General features: G+C 41.7%; 1 protein-coding gene across 4 annotated transcripts in view; it reads left to right on the top strand.

Annotated features, from left to right (window-relative positions):
• The first annotated feature begins 9,209 nt into the window (after positions 1–9,209).
• Positions 9,210–15,140, top strand: part of LOC140490928 (A disintegrin and metalloproteinase with thrombospondin motifs 3-like) — a 257,036-nt gene continuing 251,105 nt past the window's right edge. For 3 of the 4 annotated variants that reach the window (XR_011963229.1, XR_011963230.1, XM_072589151.1), the window contains exons 1-3: positions 9,210–9,498; positions 13,891–13,918; positions 14,536–14,924. Coding sequence is in view for 1 of the 4 variants with exons in the window: in XM_072589151.1 (XP_072445252.1) it covers positions 9,439–9,498; positions 13,891–13,918; positions 14,536–14,924 (477 nt within the window). In the remaining 3 variants the exon portion in view is untranslated. Of the gene's footprint in view, positions 9,499–13,890; positions 13,919–14,535; positions 14,925–15,140 lie in introns of those variants that run through there. The other variant, XM_072589152.1, reaches the window with a different exon arrangement.

The raw sequence follows: 15,140 nt of genomic DNA on the forward strand, positions 1-15,140 counted from the left end.
GCCTCGAAAGATGACACCAGATGCATTGGTGGAGGGTCAGCTGCTGCAGGATAGATGATGAAACATGAGAGGGGATGGAAGTTTTGTGCTACATGACCTCACTTTCACTTTCTGCTGGAGTCGTCACCGTGGTAATTCCAGCAATATGTTGGAGGACAGATTGCTGGATTTGTTTGACATCCTCTAAATGTCTTTTGATCAGCTCTATCCAAAGATATGGTGACAGCAGTCTTAGCATTGATTGAAGCAAGCATAACTTGCATGAGAACAGTGTAAACTTTTGTAAAACAAAAAGTGAAATTGCGTCATTGATTTCTGGGTTATCACTGCTTTAGCCAGACATTAGGTGGTCTGTGCTTGTGTTATAGAGTAAGCTGAGATACTGCATGATGTATAAGTCCATCTGAACACAGGAACAGGAGCAAGCCATTTAACTAACTACTCAAGCCTGTTCTGCTTTCCCTGTATTCCTAGATAACTTTGTCTCCAGCATGTAACAATTTCAATTTTAAAGATAACAATTGATCCAGTATCAACTGCTTTTGTGCAGAAAATTTCATAATCTTATCACCCTTTCTGTGAAGAGGCATTCCTTATATCACTTTTGAAATGTCTGGCTCTAATTTCTTGATTTATCCCTAGTCCTAGACTTAATATTAAGAAAAGACAGCTTCTTCCAATGTTCCCTTTAATACCTTGAAAACATAAACTTCAACATTAGCAATTTCATCGAATGAGGGGTTTTACAAATGCCTTCTGAAAATCCATATAAATAACCACTGTAGATACTCCCCTCTTTACCACTTTAGTTATGTCCTAAAAAAAGACACATTAATCAGATACTGCTGATTATTTAGAAATTTGGGCTGTTTATCTCCAATAAACTGCAAGCTTACAAAGTATATCTTTACTCTATCGTTGGTTATAGACACTAGGAATTTCCTGATGACTGATGTTAGGCTTACTGCTCTCACCTTTCTTAAATGGTGGAGTGGCACGCATCATTTTCCTATCTAAAAAATGATTCCCAAATCAAAAAAAAAATTTTTTTTGGAACATTATAGATGGTGCATTGGCATTGTTCTCACAATCAACTTCCCCCCTGAATGTATCTATCCTCAACTACTGCCTTGTGGCAGTGAATTGCACAGTCTAACCATTCTCTGGGTAAAGTACTTTCTCCTTAGCTGCTTATTGATGATTTGTCAGTTGAATGACACATATATAATTTATTGTCCCTTCTTAATATTTATCTCTTAAAACCTTATTTTGGTTGATTAAATATCTTTCAAAATAACTGGAAGTGAATGAAGACTTAACTGAGATGTTAGCTATTATGTAAATCAATCATTGGAGAGAGCCGTATTTTTTTTAAAAATCACTCATGAGATGTGGGCATCACTGACTGGGCCAGAATTTATTGCCCATCCCTAGTTGTCCTTGAGAACATATGATGAGCTGCTGTCTTGAAACACTGCAGTCAAGTGTAGGTAGACTTAAATAATGGAGAGAGTTCCAGGATTTTGACCGAACAACACTGTTTTATATTTCCAAGTCAGGATGGTGAGTGGCTTGGAGGGGAACTTGCAGGCGATGTTGTATTTTCTGCCCTTGTCCTTCTGGATGGTGGTGATTGTTGACAAGACCAAATCTCTTTCACACAATCAAGCACTTCAAGCAGCACATGAGTCACAGCAAGTCCATACATGCAGTATCTATTGTACTATCTCTACCAATGCATCTATATAACCACAGTGACATTAGCATTATTGTAGAAAATCAACTCCAGCAATAGAGTGGCGCTATCAAATTGCCACCACAACAGTTATATATAAGCTATTTCTTTCCTGGAAAAGATTGCCTCTTCTATTACTGCACTCCATCTCAAGACTGTACTGGACCCCAGCACCATTACTTCCCCATAACAGCACAGCTACTGACACTTTGTCAAGATTAGAGTGGTGCTGGAGAAGCACAGCAAGTCAGGCAGCATCCGAGGAGCAGGAAAAATCAACGTTTTGGGCAAAAGCCCTTCATCAGGAATCCATCAGTTTTCCTGATGAAGGGCTTTTGTGCAAAATGTCAATTTTTCCTGCTCCTCAGATGCTGCCTAACCTGCTGTGCTTCTCCAGCACCACTCTGATCTTGACTCTGATCTCCAGCATCTGCAATACCCACTTCCGTCTACTAACATCTTGTGCTCACCCCTGTTATTGAAATAGCCAGCATGGTCAACCTCATGAACATTTTACATTGAATTCCTACTTAGTCCCTGCTATGGAGGAGAAACATGGTCACAGGTCTGTAACGCCCCAATTCAATGAAGAATTACTCATTGAGGAGCTTCCTGCACCACTGTAAATTTCTCACATATCTTAATTTTATCTTAGGTTTATGGCATTTTGTTTTTTCTGTTTATGTACCTTTAGTATCTCTGCAATGGAATAAAATTAAAGCAAACATTCCAATTGCAGCAGGGATTGTAAAGAAAGGTACATGCTACTGAAATTAATATGGTTTTTGTCAGATCAAATGCCAATCTGCTTTACTGCAGTCTGATTCACAATAGAAGTCAAGGAAGGGAAGAATAGTTTAAATTATAACACAGAATTAATATTATTTGACTGCTAGTTTCAACAAGGATTTCTATTAAACTTTTTTTCCCCCAATTGACTCATGTTTCCTGCACTACAAATGCATTAGAGATTGTTTAATTGAAATTCCTTTGCAGGTCTGAGTTTTCAATAGATATCCCTATTCTTACATTTCTCTCCATCCTCATAGTCAGATTGTACGACTCTATTTTGTACTCCCATGCAAAAACCCTTAAAAAAAAACATTGTTTCCAATTATATTTTAATTAAATTCCTTTGTTCTGCAGGCATAGGAAAAGACATCCATTTTACACGTGCTATTCTAAACTCATGACAACAGGTCAGATCCCCAACGTACTATAGATTTTTAAAAACTTTTAATCCAATATGTGTCTTTTTTTTTAAAGAGGACAGCTACATACAAATAAAACACTACAGATAAAATTTGGTGCTGTCTGACAAAGTCCTGTGTGAGATCCATATAATAATGTTGCAGAGTGTGGTTCTGGAAAAGCACAGCAGATCAGGCAGCATCCGAGGAGCAGGAGAGTCGATATTTCGGGCATAAGCCCTTCATCAGGAGTATGGGGGAGGGGGAGATGGGAGCAGAGAGATAAATAGGAGTGTTGGGCTGGGGGAGAGGTAGCTGGGAAGGCGATAGGTGGATGCAGGTGGGGTGTTGGTTGTGATAAGTCGGTGGGGAGGGTGAAGCAGATAGGTGGGAAGAAGGTGGACAGGTAGGACAGGTCAAGAAAGTCGTGCTGAGTTGGAGCTAAATCTGGGATGAGGTAAAGGGAGGGGAGATTTGGAAACTAGTGAAGTTGATGTTAATACTGTGAGATTGAAGGGAACTAAGGTGGAAGATGAGGCCTTCTTCCTCCAGTTGTCGGGTGGCTTGGATTTGGTGGTGGAGGAGGACCAGAACTTGCATGCCCTTGGTGGAGTGGGAGGGAGAGTTGAAGTGGTCGGCCACAGGGTGGTGGGGTTGTTTGGTGCATGCGTCCTAGAGATGCTCCCTGAAATGTTCCATGAGTTGGTGTCCTGTCTCCCCGATGTAGAGGAGATCACTTCAAGAGCAACGGACACAGTAGATGAGCTGGGTGGATGTGTAAGAAAATCTCTGCTGGATGTGGAAGGATCCTTTGGGGCCTTGGATGGAGGTGAGGGGGAAGGTGTGGGTGCATGTTTTACACCTTTTACTGTGGCAGGAGAAGGTGGCGGGAGTGCAGGGTGTGTTGGTGGGGGTATGGACCTAATGAGGGAGTCATGGAGGGAATGGTCTCTGTGGAACGTAGATAGCGGCGGGGAGGGAAATATGTCTCCGGTGGTCGGGTCTGACTGTAGGTTGACGGAAATGGCGGAGGGTTATGTGCTGTATCTGAACATCAGTGGGGTGTAAGGTGAGGACCCGTTGGGGGTTTCTATGCTTGTTGTGGTTGAAGGGGTGGGATTCAAGGGCTGAGCTGCAGGAAGTGGAGGAGATGCCTTCTGGTAGTCTGCTGTCCACTGAAACCACACAAAGCTACATCCACTCATTGCAATACCAAGAATCCTAAAACTAACTGTTCCATCATCAACGTTCAGTTATCTAATTGTACAGATTATATGAACCAGAGAGACTGATCTATATATTTTCTAGCTTTTTTGGGGGGACTCACTTCTTATTCCTAATCTTTGTGTATTTATGCTGAGTAATTATTGATTTCAAGTTTATTAAATAATAAGTAAGTTTTCTATTAATGCAAAAATTCTGTTCTTTTAAAACATAAATTTGTTTATTCTGGGAAAAAAAAGTATCCATAAGGTAGGAATGCTTTCTAAATTAAACCTGTTGTGACCAAGGGGCCGGCTGAGTATAAAAGGGGAATTCGTTTTTCCTTCTTTACCAGGGAGCTTAATGATTTATGGTATCCATCTGGCACCATAATAACTTGAGGAACCTTTGTTTCTAACAAAATAAGATAGTTTTCAGCAGCTGAATATCGTAGACTGCTGATGTTCCCAGTTAATACAGTGTCTTGCTCCTGCACTTGCTGTGTCTCTGCATCTTGTCCTTCTCCACATTTCATGTCTTTCGTGTCTTTTGTCTGTGTTTTATGCCTCCATTTGAGAGGAGACATCTACATGCTTTGGTCAATTATTCGGCAGCGAGCCCGAAAGAAATTCCAAATGCTCGCTGGATTCCACGGTACCATTTGAAGAAAACAGAGATTTTTCTTGGTGGTCTGGTCGCAACGTATTCCTCAACCAACACCTATAATAATCAGTCTCTTATTTCATTGCTTTTTGTGGGAACTTACTGTGTGCAAATTAGTCACCATATTTTCCTACATTAAAATGACAAGCAAACTTCATTGGTTGTCAAGTGCTTGGGGATGTTTTTATTTTTTTCTTTCTTTGTTATTCATTTTTATTCCCTTTCTTGTCCTACCCTTCTCCCCTTCTCTCTTACTTCCCTCTGTCAATACCAAGAATTTGATTCAAACTCTATAACAAGGATTTGACTGAATTTAGCCTATCAGGCAGAGTATTATTAGAGATTGCCTGTACCTCTACCAATGTCATCTACTGCATCCGTTGCACCCGATGTGGTCTCCTCTACATTGGGGAAACAGGACGCCTTCTTGCAGATCGTTTCAGAGAACATCTCTGGGACACCAGCACCCAACAACCCCAGCACCCCATGACTGAACACTTCAGTTCCCACTCCCACCTTGTCAAGGACATGCAGGTCATGTGCCTCCTCCACTGCCAAACTGTTACTACCTTACGCCTGGAGGAGGAATGCCTCATACTCCACCTTGGAACTCTGTAACTACATGGAACAAATGTGGATTTCAACAGCTTCCTCATTTCCCCTCCCCTCACATTATCCCAAGCCTCCAACTTGACACCACTCTTTGGACCCATCCATCACTGCCCCCTCTGACCTATCACCTACTCCCTCACCTTCATCCACATATCACTTTTCCAGCTACCTCCCCACAACCCCACTCCCCTCCAATTTATCCCACAAGCCACATTCCTGATGAAGGGCTTATGCCTGAAACATCGATTCTCCTGCTCCTCAGATGCTGCCTGACCTGCTGTGCTTTTCCAGCACCACACTCTTGACCCTGATTTCCAGCATCTGCAATCCTCACTTTCTTCCTGGATTGATTGGTTGATTGTTGCCACATATACCGAGATACAGTGAGACGTGTTGTTTTGCATGCTCTGCCATACAAAGAACATCAGGGTAGCAGAACAAAGTACAGAATACAGTATTACAGCTACAGAAATGGTGCAGAGAGAGAGAGAGACATTTGAAAGGTCCGTTCAAAAGTCTAATTAAAATGTATTTACATATAACACCACTCAAAATCGTAACAACAAACTTCAGGTTCACATTAAGTCAGCACCTCGGGGATGTTATAACCAATACTACCAACAGACTAATCCCAATTTGGCTGTAGTATCAAAATGTTTGTATAGGTAAAGATCAGAAACCTAATAATTATTTGGGGTAGATTTCCTTACAGTACCAATGTCCTTTGGCTTAACAAGAGCATTAAGCACTTACCAGTGCTGGAACTCCAGCCTGCTGATCCCATCACAGCTAGTCTCAGTGCAGCAGCACATCTGTACCAACCACACAGTGTGTAATATCCTATCAGGCACTATATTTTATGGCAGATTTACATAAAAGTTTTGTTCGACTCTTTCTATTTTAGTGCTTATTATTTACATAAGTATATATTTTTAAATTACGTGTTCTCCATTTAGATGGCAATGCAATATTGCAATGCTTCCTGATTTGCTGTAGTCATGTGGTCTGTGCAATAGGCACACTCGCTACCTATTATTTATTTTACAATGCCCAGCAGTCATTTTATAAGCAGCTCCAATTAAGTGAGAGTACAAGCAATATTGTACTCACTGAACACATAACATTGTCAACCATTCTATTCTTAAATGTTGGCATAGTCTCTGCTTCAGCTACTAACTATAACAGTGCTTTGTCTTAAAGTGTTTCTCCTGCTCTCTGTGTTAATCTTATATAAATCACATCTTGTTATGGACTTTTCCAATCACCAGAAGCTGGCTGTTTCTCTGCACACTGTTCCAAAGTGCTTTGGCATGTTCAGAAGCTCTGGAATTCTTAATCTAAATGCAAGCCTTTCTTTCTTCTTTATGTTCTGAATATTTTGATCAGGGGAATGGCACTTTGAAACATCCAGTCAGATTGTTCTCGGTCCTACATTGTCTCCAATGGCGTGGTAAGGTGTCAGTCAGAAATCTAGTTAGGACCATGTGATAAACAACTGATAGTATTAGAGCAAATTGCTGCTTTTTAAAAATTCACTCATGGGGATGTAAGTGTCATTGGCTGGGCTTGCAAGTTTTGCTGATCTCTAGTTGCCCATGAGAAAGTGTGCCTTCTTGAATTACTTTGTCCTCAGGATTTGATACTGAGTTAAGAGGGGGCTATTTTGATTTGAAATACATTACTGCACAACAAGTGACAAAGGTCAAACTTGACAAATTGTATGTCAATATGTGAGAAGGGTTTGAATGCTGCAGACATAGGTTCCTGATTTGTCACTCAATATCCAGCACGAACTTAATCATTAAAATATCATACTGCAGTCATTGTCTTCTTGAAATCAAGCTTCCATGTACAGTGAAATATTATGGAAATTCTTGAAGAATTTATTGAATATAACTAAATCCTCAAATATGGAATCCTTGAGTATAATTCAAACTTTTACTTTTGTACAGTTTGTTCAACTGTATTGACTGACTGGCTCTGGAGAGTACACTAATTGTGCCCTAGTACCAAAATCTAAATTAAGATTTGTGAATTCATAATATTAAGCCACTACAACTTTACACTGATAGTTATGCAGTGAAATTATTATATTCATTTTAAATTTTTTTTAAGCATTCAGGTATGAATTCACTGTTGAAAAAATGCAAACATATTTCCAGTTTATTGTGAAAGTGCAACTAAACTAAATGATGAGGTTTATTCAAGTGCATTTTAATTATTAAGCTGCTTGCAATGATTAGAAACTTTTCAAGTGGACTCTTGGCAAAGCTGAATAATCATAGAAATTGACAGCATTATATCAAGTATTAGTGCAAAAGACATTGCTGGATCTGAGAGCAGATACATAGTACATAGTCATCTTTGATTTTTTTTTAATAAGTGAAAACAGCAATGGCAGCAGATATTATGATAGAAATACCAAAGAGACACAGTAGTAGCATCGTAGTGGCCATTTTGACCATTATTGCTGAGCTGACTCTTTGAAACAGCTATTTAATTAGATCTTCACCTCCCTTCTCTCTTCCTCCAGCATTATTCTCTATATGAAATGCTTATTAAAGATCCTTTCAAAAGTTAACATTGAAGCAGTTCTTATCTTCGGCATTCTTCTCTCTGAATCTGAATATCGAGTTCCACATCAAAGGATAGCTCAGCTCTGATAAAGGGACTTGAAACGTTAGCTTGCTCTCTCTCCATGGATACTGTCTAACTATCTATAATTTCCAGTGTTTTTTGTATTCAGTACAGATCTGCAGTAATTTGCTCCTCCAGCTCAGTTGTAGTGAGTGAGTGCTGCACTGTAGATGGTACTGACTTCCTCCTTTTCCAGGTCAGTTGGAGGTAAAAGATCCCATGGCTGAGTTAGTGAAGGCTCAGAGTTCTCCGATGTCCCAGTGTTCATCTTTCAAGTAGCATCAGAAGTTTGAAAAGAAAAATGACTTGGGTCTCTTTGTTCCGTTTCTGGGACATTGCTGTGTGCAAGTGGACTACCAGTATTTACCACATGGGAAAAAAGTACTTCTCAGAGGAGTGAGCTTATACAGGTTTATAAAATCATGAGGGACTTGGGATAGGGTGAATAGACAAGATCTTTTCCCTGGGGCGGGGGTGTCCAGAACTAGAGGACATAGATTTAAGGGTAAGAGGGGAAAGATGTAAAAGGGACCAAAGGAGCAACTTTTTCACACAGAGGGTGGTGCATGTATGGAATGAGCTGCCAGAGGAAGTGGTGGAGGCTGGTACAATTACAACGTTTAAAGGCATCTGGATGGGTATATGAACAGGAAGGGTTGTAGAAGGTTATGGGCCAAATGCTGGCAAATGCGACTAGATTAAGATTTGGAGATATCGGTGTTGGACTGGGGTGTACAAAGTTAAAAATCACTTTAAACAACACCAGATTATAGTCTAACAGGTTTATTTGGCAGCACTAGGGATTAGATTAGTTTAGGATATCTGGTCGGCATGGACGTGTTGGACCGAAGGGTCTGTTTCCACGCTGTACAGCTCTATGACCCTATGGTTGTGGGGCGCTTTGTGAGGTCGTGAAAATAAAGTGAATCCAAGCTGTTTTAAACTCTCCGTCTGACTTGTCCAGCTGTTTTGTTTTCAAGTTAGCTTTAAGAGTTTTATGGCGGGGGTCTGGTGTTTGGAAATGCAACGTGCTAAGCAACCAGTAGCGATCCTCATCCATCCTTCCTCCCTCTCTCTGTGAATAAAGTCTGCCTTTTTTTTTGTTGGCAGCTCAGTGTGAGCATGTGGTTACAGTCTCCGTGCTGACGTCAAGGTCTTGCTGGGGGGTGGGTTTGGAGTTTATTACCCGGGGACAGAGGGCAGAGCCTGGGCTTGGAGCGCCAGGAGTCCGCCTCTGCAAGTCCTGGGAGCCAGACACATTCTCCAAACCCCTGGGCTCCCTTCAAACACGCCAGCCCCTTCCACAGCAGCCGGGAGACCGAGAGACCGACACTGTGACCCAGTCCCACAGAGGATCGTCTTTAAAAGTCGTAAGATTGGAGGTTTGTCGACGCGGTGATGGTTCTCCAGTCACTATGGTTCGCATTTGGAATATTAGCGGTGAACTTGACTACAGCGGTACGTGCAAGTTAGACGTATCTTGCTTTGATTTGCAGTTTCCGAGTGGTTCAAGCAGTGACAGTTTAAACAGTTCGAGTACTTCAAAGTTCCAGACGCTGAGCAGACTGCATTCAAAGGTCTGTGCAGTGCAGCTATTTCAGCTTAAGCTATTGAGTGCTCCGTTATACAGTTAATAGCTCAGGGGTTGTCAAGCAACAGTTTAAAGTTCTGGAGTATTTAGGGTCACAGTTTAAAATTCTGGGGCGTTTAGGGTAATGATTTAAAAGTACTGGAGTATTTAGGGTCACAGGTTAAAGCTTCTGGACTATTTATGGTCACAGTTTACAAGTTCTGGGGTGTTTAGGATACCAGTTTAAAAGTTAATCACATAACAAACTATAAATGCTTGAAAATCTGAAATAAAAAATTGGAAATGCGTCAGACATTTTTCTGCACACAACACCTTTCCCTGCAACAGCTCCCCTTTCATGTCTGCTCTCCCCATTGTGGTTACAAACACTCTTTCCAGGTGGAACAGTGGTTTACATTTAGTTTCTCCAGATTAGTATATTTTACTCACTGCTCACAATGTGGTCTTGTCTGCCTTATGGAGATCAAATGAAGATTGGGGGACCGATTGGCAAAAACTGCCCTTCAGTCTGCAAAGATGACCCCATCGCCCTAATGACCTGCCGTGTTAACTCTCCATCTTGACTCATGCTGAATTCTCCGGCATTGGCCTGCTGCCCTGTTCCAGTGAAGCTCAGTGGAAGCTTTCAGGAACAAACCAGAAATTGCTGGAGAAACTCATCAGATCCGACAGAATCTGTGGAGAGAGTTACCATTTCAAGTCCAGTGACCCTTCTTCAGAACCAGATTGATAGGGTTGTGAAGAAGGCTTACGGTGTGTTAGCTTTTATTGGTAGAGAGATTGAGCTTCACAGCTCTGAGGTCATGCTGCAGCTGTACAAAACTCTGGTACGGCCGCACTTGGAGTATTGCGCTCAGTTCTGGACACCGCATTATAGGAAGGATTTGGAAGTTTAGGGAAGGGTTCAGAGGAGATTTACTAGGCTGTTGCCTGGTATGGAGGGAAGGTCTTATGAAGAAAGTCTGAGGGACTTGAGGCTGTTTTTGTAAGAGAGAAGATTGAGAAGTGACTTAATTGAGACATGTAAGGTAATCAGAGGGTTATTTAGGGTGGACAGGGAGAGCCTTTTTCCTCAGATGGTGATAGCTAGCATGAGGGGACATAGCTTTAAATTGAGGGGTGATAGATATAGGACAGATGTCAGAGGTAGTTTCTTTACTCAGAGAGTAGTAGGGGCGCAGAACGCACTACCTGCAACAGAAGTAGACTCGCCAACTTTAAGTGTATTTAAATGGTCACTGGATGAACATATGGATGAAAATGGAATAGTGTAGGTTAGATGGGCTTTAGGTTGGTTCCACTGGTCAAGGGCCAAGGGGCATGTACTGCGCTATAATGTGCTATTTTCTAGATGCTGCTAGTCCTGCTGAGTTTCTCCAGCAATTTCTGTTCTTGTTTCAGATCTTCAGCATCCACAGTTCTTTGTTTTATGTAAACTTCAGGAACATCTTTTGCTTAGGCACTTTATAGCATTGTGAACTCAACACTGAGTTTAGCATTTTCAGATCTTTAGCTTTGTGAACCCTCCTTTCATCTCTTCCCCCCCTCCCCACCTCCAACCTATCTTGTTTCATTTCCTTTGAATGTTTTGATCTTTCTGTTAGTTTTGCTTTTAGCCAGAAGCTCACCTGCTCCAGGCACAGCTTTTGTTTCTTCATGTGTCTCATCACTATTCCCTTTGCCCAATTGGTTTAGCTCTGTTGACTGGGTTGCTGGTTTTACAGAGCAGTGTGGGTTCAATTTCCATCACTGGTTTGAGGATACCATGAAAGACTCTCCTTCTTAACCTTTTCCCTTGCCTGAGGTCTGGTGGCCCTCAGGTTAAATCACTACCAGTTGCTTTTCTCTAATAAGAGAAGCCACTATGGTCTAGTAAAACTATGGTGACATGACAACAGCCCTTTGACCTTGTCTACCTATCAATCTTTTCTGTCTTTATTGCAAACCTTCCTTTGTTCTTACATTCCTGATCAAAATCTATTACATATCTAAGCTTCTCAGCTCTGCTGAACCTTTATTGACCAGAAACATTTAAGGTTTCTCTTTCCACAGATGCTGCCTCATCTGTTGATTATTTCTAACATTTCCTGTTTTAATAACAGTTTAAAAACTCTGGGTTTTTCGGGAATCAATGCCAGCAACTAACCTGAGATGGAGGAAGTATCTGTGGATGCTAATTATCTGGACTTTCAGAAGGCACTTGATAAAGTTCAATTCATGAAGCATTATCAAAATAAATTGAAGGCAGCCTGTTGCAGTGGATGGAGTATGTTGGTGGAGAGCTAAAACACAGAGGGTGGGGATGATAGATGTGGCTAGTGGTGTCCCAGGGATATGGATTGGAGCCTCAGGTTTTCACTGCATATTTAAACTGCCTACTTGATAAATAGCGAGGCAAAATACAAACTTGAGGATGATATCAAATTTAGATTTCACAGTAAGTGGAAGTGGAGGCAGAATGTTGTGGAGGACTTTGATAGATCAGCGCTAGGATAAACTGTGGCAGATGAAGCTCAGCGTAAGGCAGTACAATATCATCCACTTTGAACTCAAGGAAGATTCTAAATAGTAAGTTAGGAACTATGAGGAACAGAGAAAGTTAGATACTGAAGTGCAATTATCACTAGAAGCTCGCAGACAATTACAAACAATATTAACAAGGATAATAGATTTATGGCTTTTATCTCAACAGGACTGGAATAGATATTACAATTGGACGAAGCTGGATATTAGACAGAGGGCAACTCGGGATGGGCAACAGATTTTGACCCAAACAGTGATACTCAAATCCTATGAATGAATTAATCAAAAGTTCTGGTTAAATTATATTGCTGTGGATGACACAGCTCAAGTTGGACAGACAGTTTACAATTAATTTCTCCAGAGATGTTATTACACATCTCAGCTGGGAGCTGAACCTGAATTCCTGGCTCAGTGATAGGGATATTACTGCTCCATCACAAGGACCTTTGTCTCTGAAAAAAACCTGATGCTAATTATGACTGGAGACATTTTCTATTGAGCCTGTTCAGATCTGTTATTACACACCTCTGGAACAGGTTGGACATGAGATTGGGCTTCCTGGTGTAGAGATAGGAACACTATCACTACATCACTCAGGATCGGTATGCAAAGAAATGCAGAGCCTATTAGGGATAAAAGAGTTAAATGATGTGACCTTGTCGGAAAGACTAGTCTTGCATTCTCTTGAGTGTAGAAGAATAAGGGGTGATTTCACTGAGGTGTTAAAGTTGACTTAAGTAGTTATCACAACTGGAGAAGGGATCCAGAACGAATTTTGATGTCACTGGTTCAGGGAAGGAAATCTGCCATCTTAGTCTGGTTCAGAGAAGGAAACCTGCCAGGTAAAAACAATGACTGCAGATGCTCGAAACCAGATTCTGGATTAGTGGTGCTGGAAGAGCACAGCAGTTCAGGCAGCATCCGAGGAGCAGTAAAATCGATGTTTCGGGCAAAAGCCCTTCATCAGGAATACAGGCAGAGAGCCTGAAGCGTGGAGAGATAAGTGAGAGGAGGGTGGGTTGGGGAGAAAGTAGCATAGAGTACAAAAGGTGAGTGGGGGAGGGGATGAAGGTGATAGGTCGGGGGGAGGGGGGGATGGTGGGAGGGTGGAGTGGATAGGTGGAAGGACTCCCTGAGATTCTTGTAGAGAGAGGAGGAAAACCTTTTCAAGGCAGGCATCCTTGCAAGAGGATTCACAGTAGGGTTAAAATCAACGAGGTAAAAACAATGAAACCTGCCATCTTAGTCTGGTTCAGGGAAGGAAATCTACCATCTTAGTCTGGTTCGGGGAAGGAAATCTACCATCTTAGTCTGGTTCGGGGAAGGAAATCTGCCATCTTAGTCTGGTTCGGGGAAGGAAATCTGCCATCTTGGTCTGGTTCAGCCTACTTTTGACTACAGAGCCACACCAATATGTTTGGTTCTGAAATAGCCGAACCAACTACTCAGTCCAGTAACAATTGCAGGTAGACAACAAATGCTGAGCTTGCCACATCCTCTGAAATTTAAAACCCTGGGGTTTTCAGGATAGCAATTTGAGTGATCTGAGATTTTCAAGTTGGGATTTGCAGGCTTGTGGATATTCAGCTTCATAGAGGAAGGTTTTTTATGAATTTTAGGTAGTGTTCAGGGTGAAACCACAACCTGGTATCTGAAGATTTATTTTTTACTGATTTCTTTTTGCATTGCATGCATATTTATTTTGTATCTGATATTTAGTTTTTGATATTTTGCAGGCTGGATCTGAAGTAACTGGGAGCCCAGGTAGGTGTGTTATCATTCCATTATCCTTTTTCCTGATCAATCTGCAAATTTAGGAGGAAGAGCAACATTTCACAGTTCAAAATGGAAAGTTCATTGCTGTTGCGATAAATGGGGGTGAACTTGATGGGCAAATTCATAGATAGAAGGGTGTGTTTAATTGCCATGAGAGAGTGATTGATTGATGGGAGAGACTGGTTAACAACAGGGACTGAACGATTAATCATAAGCAAGGTTGACAGGATGTAGTTGTGGTTGGACAATAGGAATGATTGGTTAAGAAAGGGATTGATTAATGGATAGTGGGGAATGAGTAATGGATAGATTGATTGATGAATATGGAGAGAATGATTAATGGGAAAAAAATTATTAACAGTGAGGAGTTAGTAATAGGAAGGAGTTAGTAATAGGAGAAAGCGATTGAGAACTCCCTAATGTCTATCCATTAATACCCCTATTGTTATTGACAATAGTAATGAGTTAACTGGTAGAAGTAATTGATGGAAGGAATGATAGTAAGAGGAGGAGAGTGATACACATTATGATTATTAATCTGTGTTTCATGGATTACTTGGTGATTATAGACATTGCTGAATTTTCTCCTTTGATTTATCTTGCAGCAGTTTTGCAGAGGTTTGCTGCCCTGGGGCAGGAGTTCAGGCTGGTGACTCCACTCAGGACAGACTCTGAGGGCCGCTTCGTGTCCCACCTAGTATCGGGCTCTCAAGTCAGGCGGAAAAGGCGGAGTGGCCCTGCGCCCTGGCCTGGGAGTCCTGGGCAAGAGAGCCAGGCTGAGCCTCACCCATTGTTCTTCAATGTCACCGTCTTTGGCCAGAGCTGGCAGCTCAGACTGGAACCTAGCTACCGGCTGGTGGCCCCAGGAGCCATGTTGGAGTGGCAGGAAGATGGACAAAGTCACAGACAGCCACTGAGTGAGGACTGCATCTATAGTGGGGGCATCAGCCACATCCCTGAGGCTACGGTAGCCATCAGCAACTGCGATGGACTGGTAAGGCATTAGTGGGTCATCTCACACACCCACTGCTGGAAGGAGGGGTAATGAGGTCTCCAGAAATATTGGTGGTCTCTATGAGGTTTTCAAAGATCCATTAGGGTCTCAGGAAGTGGAGACTGGGGTTATGGAAGGGAAGTTGGGATCTTGAGGAAGATTTTTGGGGCCTCTGAATGACAGTTGGTTCTCAGTGCGTCATTGGAGTTAGAGGAA

This window comes from Chiloscyllium punctatum, chromosome 2 (genome assembly GCF_047496795.1).
Source record: "Chiloscyllium punctatum isolate Juve2018m chromosome 2, sChiPun1.3, whole genome shotgun sequence".
In the NCBI taxonomy this organism is placed as follows: Eukaryota; Metazoa; Chordata; class Chondrichthyes; order Orectolobiformes; family Hemiscylliidae; genus Chiloscyllium; species Chiloscyllium punctatum.